The following is a 21,252-nucleotide window of genomic DNA, read 5'->3' as shown; positions in this document are numbered from 1 at the left end:
TTAGTGTTGTCTTATCATTGAAACCATCAGTTAATTAGATTGGGTCATGTTATCGAACGTCTCCCATAGATCAACAAAATGTTTTGTTTTTTATATATCCCCTTTACTTAATTCACATCCCACACTGTCCTTCGCAAGAAAGACTGGCTTTGATGTAGCTCAATTAGTAATAAGACTATGGTTACTTAGAGGTTACTTTGTCAGGTATATCTCTATAACACTCACATAGTAAGATACAACTAAAACGTATATATATATATATATATATATATATATATATATATATATATATATATATATATATATATATATATATATATATATATATATATATATATATATATTTAAGTGGACTTCGACTCAGAAGATTAAGAGCTGGCAGATAATATTTCAAATAAATTCTCTTACTTTTGAATTCTGCCATATTTTGACTCGTTCCTTCAGATAACAACATCATATATGCGTCATCGAAACCACTTATGACAATTTACCAAAATAAAAGTCACAATGACAACATTCAACGAATTCAACAACTAAAAGCAAATTACTCGTGAGAAATATACCTACCAGGTGAAAGGCAAACTGCCACAACGAGCAGTGATAATAATTTCAACATAGCTGCTTTTGAGTTCCGCCTGTAAAGAAAAATAAGGAATATAATAAGTATAGGAGACCCGCAGGACAACACAAATTGTACAAAAGTTGATATTGCAAATTTTGTAAATAAATAAACGATTATAACATTTCTCATGATCGCCTTTGATGTAGTTTACCAGCAAGCTAGACTAACTATCAATAGCCTGTTTACTGCGCTGTTGTGTATTAAGTTACATCGCGATCGGTAGCTAGCGTTCTACCTCCTAGCCCTCAAAACGAACCAGCTTGAATTGCCAAACCCCCAATGTTATTACTGACGTGTTCACGTCCTCCACACAAGTGTTCGTTCCGAGGACCGGGAGATACAGCGACAGATACTGATGTAACACAACAATGCTGTAGACAGGCTAAGCTATCAATCTAACAAATGCAGGTAAGTATATCAATATAGTTCACATTTCTCACCAATTTGAAAACTTAAATGCCTTATTTTTTGTTATATTTTTGACTTCGTTTTTCGTTAGATTATCAGCGACAAGGCTATCTTTCTAAATTTGTTTACTGATTAATAAGTACAATTTGCGCTCATCACACTCGGTTAGCAAGCGTAAAATAACAGACTACAGGGTTCGTAGCATTCGTCTAGTCGATGCCTATCACTTCGAACTTGAAATGCCTATATAATTGGATTTGAAAATTACAAGCGAAATTTTGAAATATATTTCGTCTAAAACATTGCAAAAAGCATTGACAACTATATCATCGGAATTGTTCTAGTGTTTCATTTTTGAAGTTGAAAATTGTCACGATGCTGTATACAACGAAGTCGATAAAGTTACGAACTCAATTTGGAACTTTACGGGGTTATCGCTCATGCACACATTTGTCAAGTACAAGTATTTACTCTGACCATTAGTGATACATGTATGTCCTTGCGCTGACCAAGTCACACAAAAAATGTTCTTACCTGTGATTAGAAGGTATCACTCCGACAGTAGAGAAGCAAATGTAATGTAGAACAAGTGTGAGATGTTACATTTTATAGCCCTTACAGAATATGAATATTTATATATCCATCACGTGATGTACCACTGGTATTTCCTTTATTATGTAAGAGCATCATCCTAATTTTCATATTGAATGGAAACTTATTTCGAAACATATTTTAGGGGAATGAAAATAACGTCTATAAATGATATCGACATACTATGTATTTAACGGAAGTGACACATCACCGATTTCATACTTCACATCAAATAAATAAATAAATAAATAAATAAATAAATAAATAAATAAATAAATAAATAAATAAATAGAGCTATAAGCATATATGTATAAAGCGAATTTCACAATACCATGCAGTTTTTCTGTTTGATACAGCTACGCAGAAACCTAAAAGAAACCAAATACTGCAGAAGGTAACACACTGGTAGGGATCAGTCACATGGGAGTATGTACAAGTGACAATTTCACATAAAGGAAAACAAGATTTATAGTTGCTTAGTTTTTAATGTTCGTCAGTATTTATTTATTTATATATCTATCAATCTATCTATCTATCTATCTATCTATCTATCTATCTATCTATCTATCTATCTATCTATCTATCTATCTATCTATCTATCTATCCATCTATTTATTTATGTCTGCCTGTCTATTTGTTTGCTTACGTTCGTGTGTGTGTGTGTGTGTGTGTGTGTTTTGTCTGTCTGTGTGTCTGTCTTTTTGTTTATTTATTTGTTTGTTTGTTTGTTTGTTTGTTTGTTTGTTTGTTTGGCTGTCTGTCTGTCTATATGTCTGTCGGTTTGTTTTTATTATACCAATATCTACAGTTGACATCCAAAACACATCAAAATTGAATTTAAATTAAATTAAAATGCGTTAAAAACTGGCATAAAGTGGAGTTTCTAAACATTTGTAGCTGACTGAAAATATCAATGTCAAGGCTAAATTTATTATAAGCGCTGTTACGTATACAACCCTTGGTATAAAACAATGTTTTCTAATTCTTGAATTAATTCTACATATTGGCATTTTCTATTATCGTCCATGAACTTGTACCGGTACGTATACACTTGATGGTAGCATTCGTTGCGCATCGCTAAATATATTAGACTCATATATGAAAACCTACAGGTGCATGTTGCCATACGGCATCCCAAAGTTATCACCTTTATTGATGAAACATTCTTGCAATATGTCGTCTGTATCATAGTCCCTTCCAACATATCCGACATTTTTGAGGAAGAAAAAGAACCGGATTTCGGCTTGGGGGATATCAATAAGATATTGAATGTACTGTGGTTGTAGATGTAGGGAGACGTCATGAATTATATGGGGTGCTTGGTAATCAGACATAGGCTGTTTCCTAAAATATTGTCCTCTCCGGCTTCGTCGTGCTAAAAGATGACACTCCTCCGTCAATTTCCTTTCTCTACAACATGACCCTCCCCATCTAAAATATTTCAAAATACATTCTTTAAATGCTGTTAGACATGGCCCGGGAAAGGACACTTGTTTTTTGTTAAATGTATCACTCGTTGGTGACCTCGTTAAAAATATCCAAGTTGCAGCTAGTGCAGGTTTTAACCATACTGCAATCTCTTTTACGTCCACGATGTTGATGGAAGATCACATTAAACTCCACCGAGTAAATACTCATTATACGTTTTGTATGATACCAATCGCTCGAATACACATACGCATATGAATCATGTCGTTATCATAGATTGTGACTGTCTATCCATCCATCCATCCATCCATCCATCCATCCATCTATTTATTTATGTTTGCCTGTCTATTTGTTTGCTTACGTTCGTGTGTGTGTGTATATTTGTTTTGTCTGTCTGTGTGTCTGTCTTTTTGTTTATTTATTTATTTGTTTGTTTGTTTGTTTTTTCTCTGGCTGTCTGTCTGTCTGTCTGTGTGTCTGTCTGTCGGTTTGTTTTTATTTTACCAGTTTATAAAGTAAGGAAGTACAGTTATCCCCATCCCCACTCCCGTCAACATAACGGCATCATCAGATAGCCAACGCAATACGGTAGAGGGGGGGGGGGGCAAATAATGACAAAACAGATGATTGGTTGTTAAATTGGTCTTAATCCACGAATGGTTTACTATCAGAAGAAGCGCTTTAACCAAAAATGGTCGGAGGCAGCGTTATATCTATAATTTATTTATATATTTACTAAAAGAGATGACAACGGATGTACACTCAATAATAACCATCTCACTATAAGTATATACACTCGACTGGAAAAATACATTTTACAAATATCTACAGTTGACATCCAAAACACATCGAAATTGAATTTAAATTAAATTAAAATGCGTTAAAAACTGGCATAAAGTGGAGTTTCTAAACATTTGTAGCTGACTGAAAATATCAACGTCAAGGCTAAATTTATTATAAGCGCTGTTACGTATACAACCCTTGGTATAAAACAATGTTTTCTAATTCTTGAATTATTTCTACATATTGGCATTTTCTATTATCGTCCATGAACTTGTACCGGTATGCATACACTTGATGGTAGGATTCGTTGCGCATCGCTAAATATAGCAGAATCATATATGAAAACCTACAGGTGCATGTTGCCATACGGCATCCCAAAGTTATCACCTTTATTAATGAAACATTCTTGCAATATGTCGTCTGTATCATAGTCCCTAGCTCTTCCACCATGTCCGACATTTTTGAGGAAGAAAAAGAACCGGATTTCGGCTTGGGGGATATCAATAAGATATTGAATGTACTGTGGTTGTAGATGTAAGGAGACGTCATGAATTACATGGGGTGCTGGGTAATCAGACATAGGCTGTTTCCTAAAATATTGTCCTCTCCGGCTTCGTCGTGCTAAAAGATGATACTCCTCCGTCAATTTCCTTTCTCTACAACATGACCCTCCCCATCTAAAATATTTCAAAATACATTATTTAAATGCTGTTAGACATGGCCCTGGAAAGGGCACTTGTTTTTTGTTAAATGTATCACTCGTTGGTGACTTCGTTAAAAATATCCAAGTTGCAGCTAGTGCAGGTTTTAACCATACTGCAATCTCTTTAACGTCCACGATGTTGATGGAATTCGAAGATCACATTAAACTACACCGGGTAAAATACTCACTATACGTTTTGTATGATACAAATCGCTCGAATACACATACGCATATGAATCATGTCGTTATCATAGATGGTGACTTTGAAAATAGGGGTAGAAATGGTACAGCATGTATGGGTACGAGAGTATTTTGGGATTCAACGGGGCACATATCGTTACGTGTGTAAATATACAACAGCTGGCCCAGGAATAACCCGATAGTTGATTTTTTTCTGCTGACGGTTCATGAATTTATGCCTTTATTTGGAAACGTTTTCATCAACAATATGCATTGCTCAATCGCACATAAAAGCTATCTTATTCGTTGGTAACAAATAGACTAATAGTCTCATGGTCTCTAACCATAGATTATAAACACGGAAAAAAAAGTTTATGTCTCGCATGAACATTAATTTCATAAATTTAAACTTCCGATATAATCGTGTGAGTTGATGTTTACTGGGACGGTGGATACATATGGTGACTATTTTGTCTATTAATTTTCTTTATCATCATTAAATACATGTGTCATTCTGAGAAACACTGTGTTCATTAAAGTTAAATTAGATTGATAAATGCATTGCAAATTTATACGATTGTATTCAGATAGTCTGAAACCCATTCTCTGTCAAACTCTAGTGACGGCATACAGAGAAATTAGGGAGACTTCAGTAATTATAAGGGAGGATGGTTAGGGGTATTAGGCCTAACGAAATTGTGTAGTTCCGATTACGCTAAATTTTAGAATAGGTGGGGTGGTAGATTTAAAAAAGAAACTTCATGCATGAATATTTAGGTTCAGGTAGTTATGTAATCCGTTGTTTTCCATATGGTCTCTGTATGTGTTCATTGGTTTCTCCCCATCAGATGTACAACCATTACAGATTGGAAGAACAGTTTTATATAGATATACAACCATTACAGATTGGAAGAACAGTTTTATATTGTCATTTTAAATCGATGTCAGTTTCTCCATACACTATTTCTCCTGAACCGAAGTGTACGATTAACATTAGTGTTTGGGTTAGAGTTAGGTACCATAACATCAGACCATATCGATAAAATCGCCGCTGATAACCATGTAGTGAAATAATTATCAGGTGTGATGTGCTGATAGAAGTCACAGTTGGTCTCACAGGAGTAAAATGGGAACAGTTGGGTAATAAGGTATTGGGGATAATGTTGTGGAGACATTAACCTCGGTCCTTATAATATCGGGAGTGTGCGCAGTTAGTGTTAATTTGATAATTTGATAGATTAATGCTAATTAATAGGACTTAATATTCTGGCCAAATACTAATTAAGATATCTAAACGAGTGACGATTTGACACACCGGTAGTAGTAGTATCAATAGCTACCGAAGTCTCCCTAAGCATACAACATTTAATATCTTATCGATACCCCAGCCCAAATCCGGTACTTTGTCTTCACCAAAAAAGTACTCTGAGCTTGACATGGTGGACGTGCTTATGTATATTACAAGAATGTGTCATCAATAAAAGGTGACAGCTGTATAGCTGTACAGTAGAATTAGGATGGTAGCATGCGATATGCAACTGCTATATTTAAGCACTGCGCATGCGCAACGATTGCTACCATCAAATGTACACGTACCCGCATATTAAAGTTCATAACGGATTATAGAAAATGCCATATTCTTTTTATCAATGGTTGTAGTAAATTGCGTCAGGATACTTATATTTTTAGCCAATTAGAAATGTTTAGACAGGCACTTTATGCCAGCTTTAATGACTTAATTTATTTTATTTTATTTCTTTTGATATAGCAACAATACATATTTATAAAGTTTACTTTTCCAGTCATGTATTTGGTATATGACATTGACTTAATATTTTGTCTGTTCCGATTGTATATGGTTGCCGGGTGTACATCCATTGTCACGTTTTGGTACATATTTATTTTTAATTAATTTATTTATTTATTTATCTATTTATTTATTTATTAAGCCGTGAACACAAGAAGTGACATTGGCAAGGAAATATACAAAAAAATACTGATGTTTACAATGTCTTGAAAATATCAAGTACATACATACATACATACATACATACATACATACATACATACATACTTACATACATACATACATACATGCATACGTACGTACGTACGTACGTACGTACGTACGCACGCACGCACGCGCCACACATACACATGTATACATACATACATACATACATACATACATACATACATACATACATACATACATGCATACATGCATACACACATACATACATATGCATACATACACCTATAAATAATAAATAAATAAATAAATAAATAAGTAAATAAATAAATATAATGCTGCCACCGACCCCACTTTTGGTTAACGAGCGTCTTCTGATATGAAATCATAAGCTAAGTCATATATTTGATGCAAAGTTCACACTCACTCACACACACCACAATGTACACTATTAAATTAATTAAACCCTACTGATATTACAATTGTTTCTTCTATAATATTGTTAATGTTTGGCATGACACGAACATAAAAAATGACTATGCATTATTATTTCGGGTAGTCAGGCATGGAGTGTTGCCTAAAATATTGCCCTCTCCGGCACCGTCATGCTCAATAATGTTAAACGCTGTTAGACATGATGAAACGACGTAAGTTACTCAGTTAAAAAAATATACCAGTGCAGCTAGTGCAGTTTTAATCCATTATGTAATCTGTTTTACATCCACGATGTTGATGAACATGGAAAGATCACTTTAAACTAGCTACTGAGTACCAATAACCCGCATACACATACGCATGTGAAAATGCTGTTAGACATGTTCTTTGTAAAATATATCTTTGGTTACTTGGTTAAAATAATTATCCAATTTCCAACTAGTGTAGTTTTAAACCATAATGTAAACCCTTTAACATCCACGATGTTGATGAGATAGAATGGAAAGATTACTTTAAATAACCGAGTAAAATACTAAGTATATGTTTTGTATGATACCAATCGCTCGAATACACATACGCATACGAATATTTATCATAGATGATGACTTTGAAAATAGGGGTAGAAATGGTACAGCATGTATGGTTACAAAAAGAATATTTTGGGATCCAACGGGGTACATAGTGTGTTATCCTTTGTAAATGTGCAACAGCTGGAATACCGCAATATTTCGTGCTTTCTGCCAACGGCTCATAAATTTAAGTTTTCTTAACATTTGGAAAGTTTTCATTAACAATATACATTTCTCATGCGCACATATAAAAGCATAGAAAGGATCATCCCTACTCATAGTCTTCCCACATGTACATCTAGTAAGAATCCTCCCTACACATAGTCTTCCCACATTTACACAGAATTGATTTAAAAGGTGCTATTACCTAAATCTATGTTACCAAGGTTCAGTGTTGATGCCTATCTCCATGACATTAGTACTAGTAGAATATTGAAATTAAGGATATAGTCATGTTTTACTTGTGGGTAGGGACGGTGTCATTTTGAAAAAAAAAACATAATTTGAAGAGGGTGGGGGTATTTTGAAAAAACAAACAATATCACTTGAAGTGTGTGCTTGTATGGGGGTCACTTTGGAAAACAACAAGATCAGTATTTTTGTCATTTTGGGCCTTGAAATGACTCATGAGCAACAAATTATTTGTCAATTTGTTATCCTGTGCGAGGGTATTCCCTCTCCCGTATCCTCCCCTATCTATGGTTCCACAACCATTTAGTAGTTGGTATATCTAAGAATTGCTAGTTGTTTGTAAGGTTAGGGTTATGGTTGCCTCATTTTCTTTGAGTTCAATGAATTCACGGGTGCGCAGGGTATATAGACATGGCATTTCTTAGTCTGGACCGGGGCAGCGTGGTGGTGATACTCACAAACGATGAGTCTATATACAAATTCATTGCTCTTGGATATACATCTGACAGCTTGGCGATGTGGCTGTGGCAAATTACAGAAAGAAAGAGTGCAAACAAACACAGTGTGTGGGCGTGCTTTCTTCGTGATTGTGTACAGTTAAATAATGAGTGTAGTTGCGATTCCGAACCCGCGAGGATTTCGTGCCCATTACAAATTATAAGTTCAAAGTCCTTAACCATTCGGCCACCGTATTTATATTAAACACATGAGATCAAGCTAGAAATCAATGTTTATTTCAATTTTGAATTCCGAATAATTTTACGTTATATGTCAACATACCAAGAACAACAACAAACACAACAAATATAACACATTTACACTAACGAATAAGCGCGTGAATGCACACACATATGCAGAAATGGTATACGTCTCTGTCTGTCTGTCTGTCTGTCTGTCTGTCTGTCTGCCTGTCTGTCTGTCTGTCTGTCTATCTATGAGTAAGGAGGATCCTTTCTATGTACATGTGGGAAGACTATGAATAGGGAGGATCCTTTCTATGTACATGTGGGAAGACTATGAGTAGGGAGAATCCTTTCTATGTAAATGTGGGAAGACTATGAATAGGGAGGATCCTATCTATGTACATGTGGGAAGACTATCAGTAAGGAGTATCTTTTCTATGTACATGTGGGAAGATTATGAGTAGGGAGGATCCTTTCTATGTACATGTGGGGAGACTATAAGTAAGGAGGATCCTTTCTATGTACATGTGGGAAGATTGTGAGTAGGGAGGATCATTTGTATGTACATGTAAGAATTTATTGTAGGATAATACACAAAGGTTCTTCAAATATGTAGACTTTTGTATTGTCATGGTAAGGTTAGATCACGCAAAAGAAAACAAAAAACTGTTGAATTTTACTAGACAATCAGAGATTTGGCCAGTGGGGAAACTCTCAACAGTATGTTGTCAATACATCTAATCCTTGTAAGTTATAGATCAATTGATACGATGCTTAACCATACTACCACAGTATTGAACAGTTTCACACACAATAATTTTCTGCTGGTATGCGTCGAATCAACAGGTGGCCAAATCATATTAAACCTTTCCAAACACACACACACACACACACACACACACACACACACACACACACACACACCACACACAATGCACAGTGCACACGATTAGTAATTGTTCCAATAATAAGAAATTTATTCTAAACTTTTTCGAATTCTCTCTATTTGAAGTCATACTATGCGCTAGCAATGCAAATAACAGATAGTGATAGTCTGCTAATTAGCTTCAAATTTTAAAACCGCAAGTGTTACTTTCTGCCGCTCTGCTCTACGTCATTTCCTGGACAAGGCGATCATCTCAACACCAGCCTGGACTCCAGAAACCATCAAAATTGGCGGGGCTAGCAGCAGTCGTTGGTTCAGGCCAAAAGTTCCAAGCTGTCGCTTCATACTTTTCCAGGGCTTGACGAAGATCAGCAACGACACCAGGGTTTTGATCAGCTACATTGTGGTACTCATATGGATCAGCTAGACAAAAAAAGGTTTTTTATTCTTCCAATCCACGTATTCAATTGCATAAGTTTTTATTTCTTTAAACAATGTTCCCTAGAATTAATTTCTAGTTGAATATGCTATAGACGTTTCAGGTTAAGAAAATACCAAATTTATATCAATATTCACACATAAAATTATCTTTACCTCATGTGCATGTATGTGGTGCTAATATGTTGACTAAAATCCACACGGCTTTGTCAATTGTGAATTTTTAGTAGTTTGGCCTTACATGTTGTATTGACTTTCATTGTGATGTAAAAATAAAATCACCCGTGTACTGTATATATGTATATATTTGTATAACTGACTTGACTTCACTAACACGGATGGATTTACATGACACTTTGTGGAAAGCTTGCCTTTGATAAAAGAACTAAATGAGAATTTGGTGGAGATCAAGTTAAGGATAAAGATTGTATTGAAGATTTTAGTGATCTCACGGTGTTACTTGCATTAGCCACCGAACTCTAATTCCCTCGGGGGGTGAGGGGAATCAAGTTTTTTTGTTTGCTGAAAATAGAGTTGTAAGCATAAACCCTACATTTCGTGTACGGTCTATGGTGTAGGTTAGCGCTGTACCTAGCGCCCTATGTATATGAAATAGTAGACGATCAGTAATGAAGCCATGACCTATATATAGTCCTAAAGACTTACTTTTTCAAACAAACAAACAAACAAACAAACAAACAAACAAACAAACAAACAATCAAACAAACAAGCAGACAGACACATGCACAAGAAAATAAACAAATCATGTAACTGAATAAACAAAACAAACAAACAAATTAATTAATGAAGTTTTACAGTCCAATTTGGCATTGAATTAATAAATAAATAAATAAATAAATTAATTAATTAATTAACTAATGCAATAATGCCACATGTACAAATTTTTCATTTCCAATGATGATTTGGTGAGCATTCATTATTGTTGTGATGGTTAAAAACGCCATGTCTGTTTTGTCAGTGAGGTACGACTTTTGACTGGCTTACGTTTATTTGAAAACGATCAGGGGCCTTACCTTTAAGGTTGTACAATCGAACGTCGACCTCTGGACCTTCAGGAGATGGAATATTGTCAAGATCACAGTTTGTGTATTGAGGGGGATACCAACCAACTGAAACGTACAATAGTAATACGAATGTCACGATTGTTTGTTTGTCAACTAAGAGGGCGTACTTTGGGACCACACTCCACCTTAAACCATGACAATAGAATATGAGAAAAGATGAGCATGTGTGCTAATTAACTGATAATAAGCGTGTCCACATAATTGTCATAGTTAAGGAACCTTTCAGAGAAACTTACATTCTTTCCTGACGTAGGAGAAGGCTGGATATCCAATAATAAGTTTCCAGTCACCTTTTCTATGATTAAGATTAAATAAAGGTGAATGGGGAAACAGTTTATGGTTAGATACTGGGAGACAGGTAAATAGACGGGCGGACAGACAGACAGACAGACAGACAGACAGACAGACATGTAAACTTTACTTTTATGATTATCAAAATTACCATTATATTAAAGCAGCCGGGTTACCAATATCAATGCGATATATTGTAGAAAGACACGTTTAAAATTGTCAATCGAACTACAACAACAACAAATTAAATGACACACCTGATAGCAGTCACATTAGCTCCAAGCAAACCCTCAACATTCGCAAACTCTGTATCTACCGTTATGAGCATTTCGGTACGTGGTGATTCGTTTCCTTTCGACATAGCGTCCCAACAGTCTATACCATCAAGATCACCTGAGATAAAGAATAATGCAGTACAATTTTAATAGTCGAAAAATTGCCATGCTTTCAGGATGGTTCAGTACTAGTTCCACATACCAGCCAAACAGAAATTCAGATAATACTTTGTGATGAAAATATTCTAGGAATTTAGAAGACTGGTTTGGTGTTTCTCTCACCGGACATTACGTTTTTGACACTAAGATAGACATATTCCAACTGTAGACTAACAATAATAGAGGCACAACAAACACAGCAACATCGTTTGCCCAATCACACTGAACAGTAATAAGCATTATTATTCTTTTACAGTGCCGTAAAAACAGGAAAACGTTACACATGGATTTGAAGATTTTATTATCAACATATCAACTTGACTACTTCTACATCACCACTGTGTGCGGCACCTATATAATTGTTTATTTTCCATTAAAAGTTGTCCGACTGTACATGTGTGTAAAAAATATCATGTTACATGAGTTAAACACCAAACCAATATAATTTTAGCTGTAATTGTTACTAGAAATAAGTAGTGCTCTGTGAATGATATCTGAACCAAGACAGGGATTAGTCAAGACATTTTCTGTCCGTCCCATTTCCAATGCCCAGTAGTTTTCATCTCACAATATTATTAGTATGCTATGTTATACAGATTCTCCTATGAATGTTCCTGTGATTAATATATGTGGAGCAGTCAGACTGGTATACATTTTAATAGTTATTTATTGAAGCTCTAGTTTTCTTTGAATTAAAGAGGCCTGTGGTTTACGACATTTGACAAAATTTGCAGTAAGGGTGCCTTACTTGGGATGTCTTCTCCGAGTAGACCGTGGACCACAGTTGGGTACATGTCAGTTATATGAAACAGACTGAAAGGTAAACAGAACTTTGTAAAAAAAAAATAATTTCACGAAACATTAATTTAACAGAATGCTACAAGCCACTTTTATAATACACTTGTCAATAGTCAAATGCTTCTATTATACATGTTTTGAAATCGTGTATATTGATAGTCCATAACACTGCCTTCCATAAAGTCATGGGTTATTTACACAATTTTATCTCAAGTGAAGTTCATATTGTCATATTGTCCTGTGGAGAGATTTATCTTTTTAGTTTCGACGAGCTACGACAAACACAAAGTACATCTATTATTTATGTAGTACATGTTACAATCTGGGTACTTGAAGTCAGCATGTAAGGGGAAAAGTCTACACAGTTAAAATGTCACAACTTTCTAGTGTAATCATATCAAAATCCTATGATATATTAACCGGTTTTCAATGACACTTACTAATGCCGACATATCACAACATTTTTGCTATAGTTTTGGTTCGCTTCTGTCTTGGTGCAATCAAAGGCGATCTTACTAAAGAAATGGTCAGCAGATATGTGTGTATTATAACTGTCATGGTCAGTGAGATTTCAATGTTTTCTATATCAAGAAAAAACAACAACGACAACAACAACAATAACAATAATAACAACAACAACAACAACAACAACAACAACAACAACAACAACATGTTTCCAATATAAGTATGGTTCACAATTGAAGCCTTTGTATAGGATTGTGATACTGTGTACATCATAATGTCAAATTACGGAATGTTTCTGAAACGTTACATAATTTGAAGGATTTCAATGTACATCTCTTGATACGACCTCGGAAAATGATTCATATACATGTGCATACCCTTCATGAGTGTAACCAGTTTTTTCAATTCCTTTGCCAGAAATAAAACCAACAGCCTTTATTCCACCTTCAAAATAAGTGCCTTTGTCTCCTCTGTATGGATAGTTAGATGCTTGGGCTCGTACCTCCCCACCATTCTGTTAACGGGAATATAAACATTGATTAACTTAAGGGATCACAAGCTGGGTTTATACGTGTTTAGGTGTAGTTTTTAGTGCATATAGGAAAGGTACTCACATTATTGTACCCACTGAAGCACACTTAACCACCACTTCAATTGACAACTCTAAGATATAACTCATGAACATATTTTTTTTTAAATCAGGAAATTCATGTATTTTTAATACCTTGTGAGAGTAAAAAGCTTATAAACTCAGCTTGTGCCACTTTAAGACATTTGCAAGTACATCAAGGAATGAAAGAAACAGCACACTCAATGTAACATTATACAATGTGACATGCGTGCAATAGTATTTCTACAAAGAATATCACCATACATGAAACAAAAAGTATGGCTAAACAAGAATCTTACCAACATTGTCACATTTTATCGTCCGGTTAAAAGATACCTCAGAGACGTTGCCAAATCATATCGTCTGGGTCACAAAAAATTTAATTACCATTTCCACATGTTATTGTCTGGCTAGTCTAGCTGCTAGACCTCGGATGTTCTTCAGATACAATACGACTGAACATCGCTACCGAGGATGGAACATCCGAGGTCTAGCAAAGGTCATCTCTGCAGTTCAGGGATATAAATAACTGCCAATCAGAGAACCGCATTGGCGACAAGCACAAACAGAGGACAATAGCTAAATAGCTAAAATATCAGAATGAACGCGTCAAAGTTTAAATGATAACTGCAGTTCACCGCCGTCGCAAAGACAGTGCAGCAATGTTGGACAAGATGTTTGTCGCGCAAGATGATTTTAAAAACTTGGTAAGATTTCCATCAACTCATTGTTACAGTACTTACATCAGCATGGAAAATAAAAAGTGAATCATTAAACATTCCCTTGGCCTTCAATGCATCGACTATGGAGCCAGCAATAGCATCCATGAATGTTACTTGTCCTGGACAGAGAAATAGAAAATGAGAAATTTTGTATAATATTTTCTATTCATACGAGGAGTTGACATAATTTATGACTATAACGTTATCCAAACAAGGAGTAATGGTATAGAAATGCGAAATGATTGACATCATACAGTAATACTGTCTTCAACCATCGTATCTTGAAGAATGTACTTGCATCATAAAGGTTCACTAACTGCAATTGGAACGGAACTTTTAGTTTTGTTTTTAATTAAAGTGTTTTTATAAGATATAATGATTACTACTCAATATTGAATCACCGGTTAGTAACCATATTTGTGTAACAGTAAACATGGTATTGTGCAATATATTCAATCGAATTGATTTTAGGTCCGTAACCAAAATGAATCACTATTTTTACCTCCCGTAAGGAAGGTTTTGTATTAGGGGTGAAGCGTCTGTGTGTGTGTGTGTGTGTGTCTGTCTCTCTGTGTGTGTGTGTCTGTATTACAATTTTCTCCAAAACGGTTGACTCAATTCAAACGAAATTTGGCAAACGTGTTCCGTAGGGTAATGGCAAGAACTGGATAGGTTTTTTAAACATTTCATGAATATTACTGAGCAATTTACGTAATTAATGGTTTTTATTTTCGGTAATCAGGCTATATCCCAAGAATACAATCTTAAAATTCAGTATAATTTGGTACACACATTTGCGATACCTTATCGCATCAGTCCTAAAAATATTATCAATGTAGCTTTCAGTTTTAATAAGATGTTGGCATATTTTTGGTAAAAAGAAAGTTGTTATTTCTGGTCAGAGAAAAATTGCCTAAAGTGGTGTGATGACACAAATTTTTTAAAAATTGTTTATGATTAGTTCTGCAGTTTTCTTTTCTGAAGTAGCAATTGATGTAGGGAGGGTTAGTTTGTGTTTTGCCTTGGATCTGCAGTCTGCATTAGCTGGAAAAAGAAAAGAAAAAGAAAAAAAATCAAAGCGGGGTATTTAAGTGATTCACACTGACCAGAAATAATTTTTTTTCTTTGGCCTTAAAAACTGCTACGGCGAGAACATTGTACATTCTCGAAAGAGAAGTCTGATTTTCCTCTGGAACGGGGAAAATTGGTTGAAAAACAAACAAAATCTAAGACTCCATTTTGCATTTCGGTGACACATGTTCACCGAAAAAGAACTACCATTTTCACTATTTCCGAGTTAGATGAAAAAGACCTCTAATAGACATATACAATGTCTAATTATTGGTATTTCAGCGATTTTCAGCGAATATATTGATGATGGCCAGATCGAAAAAAATAATACGCCAGTTACATCTAGTGCAGCTTTAATATGTTGAATAATCATTGAACTGTATACATTACCACAGTAAAGACGACGATTGTCATTGGGTATACAGGAATACATATCTTCCCATTTTTTGGGTACCTAAATTGTGATAAAAACCTGATGTAAGGACATACGAATATTTTCTTTATTTCTTTTACTTCCTCCATATCTCAGTTTGACTGGACAGTTTCATCTGTTTTGTCTTTTTAAAGCGATGTGTCAGATACGTACTGTTGCTGATAAATGCATACACACATTTGTAGGCATACATACATACATACATACATACATACATACATACATACATGCATACATACACACGATGATTGGTGATCAATATGCATTTTGTGATCACAAAGATGTTAGATGATCATTTGTTTGACGGTTGTAACTTGTTTCGGGTTAAACATTTGTGGAATTACAGCCAATATACCTTTGGTAGTTTCATGTCCGTTCTTATAAGGATTGTTATAATTATGAAGATTTTCCATAAAACATGAAAATAAAAAACATACCAAACCTATCGGTTCTCAAAAAATGTAACATAAAATTAAAAGTTGATAGAGGTAATTTTTTTCAATACCAGTCTTACGTCCAACAGAATCAACCATATAATCAATCAATCAACCAACCAACCAACCAACCAACCAACCAACCAACCAACCAACCGAACACCCATCCAGTAAGTCGGTCAGTCAACCAATCAACCAACCAACAACCAACCGAACTACCAACCAATCAATCAATCAATCAATCAATCAATCAATCAATCAATCGATCGATCAATCGTACCTGTAAAGGTGTGTGTGGTAACTGGAATGCAGTATAAAGGAACATTGGTTCTGAAGGATCATGACCGTCAATGTAAGACAAAATCTTCTTCTGGAACAATTCCTGTTGTGCCACACAAAAACGGAAAGAAACGTGAGTAAAGAAAATGCTGTCAACATATTTGAGAATCAGACAATGTAGTATTTGTTTGTCTGTGAAGACGTTAAGATTAGTTTCAATGGCATCGTAGCACAATTGATTAAACGTATTTCAATTTACTATTGAAACTGTTAGAAGTCTTGGACTTAAAGCTATATTTTCATTTTTTTTTTCAATTGGATGATCACAGAGTCACGCCTTGAGTGATTTCATCCTTCAAATACACCTGGGAATATCCAAATTTTTAGTAATAACTGAATATAGAAACTAGATGATGAATCGATGGATACAGTGTGACTCCATAATTTGTGGACACATTAGCTCTGAATAGTGATTATTTATCAAAGTTTAAAATTCAGACTTGCTACAGCGAATTTCACAATACCGTTCAACTTTTCTGTCTGATACAACCATGCAGAAACCAATAAGAAACTGGACATGCTACACTTTAAGATAGCAAAATGAACACCGCAAAGGACATTTTACCCGCCCTTCATCGAGTGTTTGATACTAATAAAAAAAACATTGGCGCCCGAATGTCTGCATGGTGTTGCAATACATTTAAAAGGTTTATTTCATTTTGACTAAATGTAGCAAAACATGATATCTTGCTATCTTGCATATGCAGTTTCTTGTTGGTTTCTTACTTTGTTGTATCAAAGAGAAAACTGAATGGTGTTGCGAAATTCACTGTTAGTAGATAGATACATACGGAGTTGTGGACACAAGAGGTCTCTGGTCCTCTTTGTGGTACACCGTCATCTGTTAAATCGTAGCCCAAGTGTTCGCCAGGAAATCCAGGTCCTTGAAAAAGTAACAGAAATAACCTTCAAAATAGCCATCGCACAATATAGATTTGCACTACATGGTCGTTGGCAGATCACTTCAACATGATTGTAATAAACAGCGCCATCTATCACAGTAAACAAGGCTAATAGTTTGCATTCCCAGCATATCAAAATTATAAATTGTATTGAAGACACTTCTGATTCTCTGACGAGATTGTTTATACTTTTGAAGACAATAATGTCAGATTTATCACAAATAACTACACATCAAGACAAACTGGCAGTATCAACAAAATGCTCAAATATAATGACATCTGCCCACTACAGGAAAGAAGACGAGAACTTCGTCTCGCATTCTTGTTTAAAGTTGCTCGAGGCCTAACACCAGAAATACATCATGACACATATATCATACCACAAAGAAGACCAAAGAGGACAATCAAATCCAGGAGCTTTAAATTTGCTGACTACCAACATTCCAACTCGGTGAAAAGTACCTTAAACCACTTCAGCTGCTTTCAAATATCACACTCGAATACAGAAATTTACAGGAACTCGTTTTTTACCAAGAACAATCACAGACTAAAACAAACTAGACAATCATTTTGGCACATCTGGATCGGTGGATGTCTTCAAGGCACCCATATAGTGTTTCGCCCTCTTCTGCCGTTGATTGTTTATCGGTATTGGTTTCCGCAACTTATCAACTATGATTTTGATTCTGATACACATGAATAAGGGTCAATGAATTTGGCAAGGAGAGGGAAGATTTTCTTCAAAACTTTATCGGACGATAGAATATCAAAGTTATCACATGAATCACAGGGACTCCTTACCCCATTCGCTGCTGGTATGCTCATAATACATAACACCGAAATTGTAGAAACCATAATAATGATCAAAACCACGTGTTGGACCAGTTGGAACATATGAACTATTGCAGAATCCTAAATGCCATCTGCAAAGCAATAGAAATCATCAACATACGCATGAAATGCAACCAACTCTTCTGACTAGAAGAGCTATACAAGGTGTTTGTATACATTTAGCAGAACCAACAATCATACAGTGTTCGTGCAGGCCATTGGATGTTTAAGATTACAAGAACGAGCAAATATTAATGTTCACCTAGATAGAAACCAAACGTCAGACATTCTAATTCCACGATGATTCTCGAAGAGGGTTATCTGTGTCAGTGCCCAGAAAAAAAAATTCTATTTTGTGTTGTTGTTTTTCCAAAATACAGTTACAGAATCATCTTCTTCAACGCAACGAACTGACAGAACACAACACACGATACCGAATCCAGTAATGACTGATATACATGTAAAGTACTATACTTAAATCCGTTGCAAAGAAAAGATCGTGACAGCCACATGTACAATGAATGTACGATTTGTTCATTTAGTAGAGAGTGAAAAGAAGTTTTAGATTTAAATGCAAAGTTTTACAGGCTTAACGTGAAGTGATCATCATGGTTGACTTGGATAACTGAAACACTTACTTTCCGACGCCGTATGTTGAATATCCAGCATCCCTTAGTAGTTTTGGAAAGAAATCGTGGTATGTGGGTGCACCGTGTGGGTACATTGCAAGGTAGGCGAAATGCTGCGATGAAGGAAATATGAATATGATCTCGACTATAGTAATTAAAGTTACTGCAGGTAAAACGACAGCGGCTACTATAAATGTAATAGTTTCAGATGGCTCAGACGGGTATTTGATAAGATTGAATAATATTATCATCGTACTGAATATAAGACTGTTTATATTTTGAAAGCAACTTTGGTACAGACACCATCTTCTAAGGCCAAATAAAAAAAAATACGTGTTTCCGATAACTCGACCGATCCTGAAACCTCCAATCCTAATTTGTTTAACATTTCAAACAAAAAGATAAGAAATTCTTAGTCTTCTTGACCATCATGCACGTCTGTTTGTTTCCCCTCAGCGATGTGTCTACATTTCATAAAACTATCACAAAGGGATATTCTGACAGAATTTTGTTTGTTTTGGTGTAAAAGTGATATTTTTTCGAAAAAGGAAAAACATTAAAATGGGAAAATAAAGTAAATATAAACTCCCAACATACATACCCTGTTTACTCTAGGCCATGTTATCGAAACACACAATTATTTTTTCCTGCCTAATTCTGTGACAGGGTAACGGATGGACAATTTTCATTCTGACAACACTCTTGTACTCACTATTACAATACAATTGTATCAGGTATGAAAAAGATGAAACAACAATATAAAATATAGTTACTGTATGTACGTAGTAGCTAAAAAGTTATCAAACGTTTACCTGCGAGCCAATATTAGACGAATATCTTCCTGTCATTAGAGCAGCGCGGGTGCTGAATTGAATAGAATAAATTAAATCAATGCAATGAGTATTTCTTCAGAAAATGGCATCATCTTATTAAATCGATTGTGCGACAAATGCCACAGCTTGATAATATTTGATGTCTTTTTTACCCCTTTTCGTTCGTATGATCACTCACTTGCCTCCTTTTCTCCCATACCCATACTCTGAATTAAGTACATGTTAACGGCAAATGGCCATTATACTGTTGTCGTTATTCATTCCCTATAACTAACGATGTAGCGAACGTGCACACTTACTATACAGTTCACTCTAAGTCACTCCAAAACCGAGAAAACACGAACACCCATGAATAGCTCATACAGACCGAAATGTATGGTTCGTCACTTTACTTCCCAGATCGAGATTGTAACTTATTCCCCACCCAGTTCCTATTGGCCTTCATTATGGAAATCTCTTCAAGAAACATATTTATATCACGTTGTTGTCTATTTATTAGTCAATGAAGTTATAGATACTTCTATATGATTAGATGCAAGTAAAGGATGACGTCATCGATATTTATCACCCATGGTACTTAATTATTGTCAACAGAATTCTAATCCAATTCAGAGCGGCATGACAAATTGTAAACATTAAGACCACATGCTTTCATTAATGTATTTGGTGACAAGGCAGTGAGGTTATGTTTATACTCAACATATCACAATATGTCAAAGCTTATTTTTTCTCGCCAATACCATTTGTCTAGTAGCTCAATTTTGATTGTGCATTTAACATAGTTTTAGGGAAGGGGATGAAATTGCCAAAATGATTGGTGTGTGACACTATTTACAACTCCCATGCATGTAACATGTAATCTCTGCTGCCTCCTTCTTATAACAACACTAGAGTCATTCAGGTCCCACAACGGTCGTTAAATCTTTACTGAGTTTCATCAATCTAAATGAATGAAATATTTGATATAATCCCGCAAATCAGATTTTCAAAGGTTCAGTCAATAGATCGACATTGAGTTTTAATGAGTGATTTGCAGCGATCTTGGAGTCTAGGGGCACACATGCATATGAGGATATGTTTGGATACATATATAATAGAGATATGTTAACTTACGGGCTACAGACCGACATCGTATAGAGATTTCCAAATTTAACACCATTATTTGCCAGTTCTTCGAAATTTGGTGTCAAAACTCGATCATCATGCCAACTTATATCATTCCATCCTACAGGCATAATCCAAAGGTGAGAGACAGTGGGGAGGAAA

At 35.2% G+C, this 21,252-nt stretch overlaps 1 protein-coding gene across 1 annotated transcript; it reads right to left on the bottom strand.

Moving 5' to 3' along the window:
• Positions 1 to 9,924: 9,924 nt before the first annotated feature.
• LOC144438033 (arylsulfatase B-like) lies at positions 9,925 to 20,207 on the bottom strand. Its single transcript, XM_078127066.1, has 13 exons — positions 20,169 to 20,207; positions 19,163 to 19,266; positions 18,495 to 18,616; positions 17,583 to 17,674; positions 16,733 to 16,834; positions 15,976 to 16,039; positions 14,536 to 14,633; positions 13,560 to 13,696; positions 12,668 to 12,732; positions 11,743 to 11,878; positions 11,431 to 11,489; positions 11,144 to 11,239; positions 9,925 to 10,094 (listed from the first exon to the last, which is right to left on the bottom strand). Exons 1-13 carry the CDS (start codon positions 20,205 to 20,207, stop codon positions 9,925 to 9,927), a joined length of 1,284 nt encoding a protein of 427 aa, XP_077983192.1.
• Between the last annotated feature and the right edge of the window lie 1,045 nt (positions 20,208 to 21,252).

Source organism: Glandiceps talaboti, chromosome 7 (assembly GCF_964340395.1).
Source record: "Glandiceps talaboti chromosome 7, keGlaTala1.1, whole genome shotgun sequence".
NCBI classification, from domain to species: Eukaryota; Metazoa; Hemichordata; class Enteropneusta; family Spengelidae; genus Glandiceps; species Glandiceps talaboti.
Note: the sequence above shows the minus strand (reverse complement) of the source record. Positions and strands in the feature narration are given on the sequence as shown.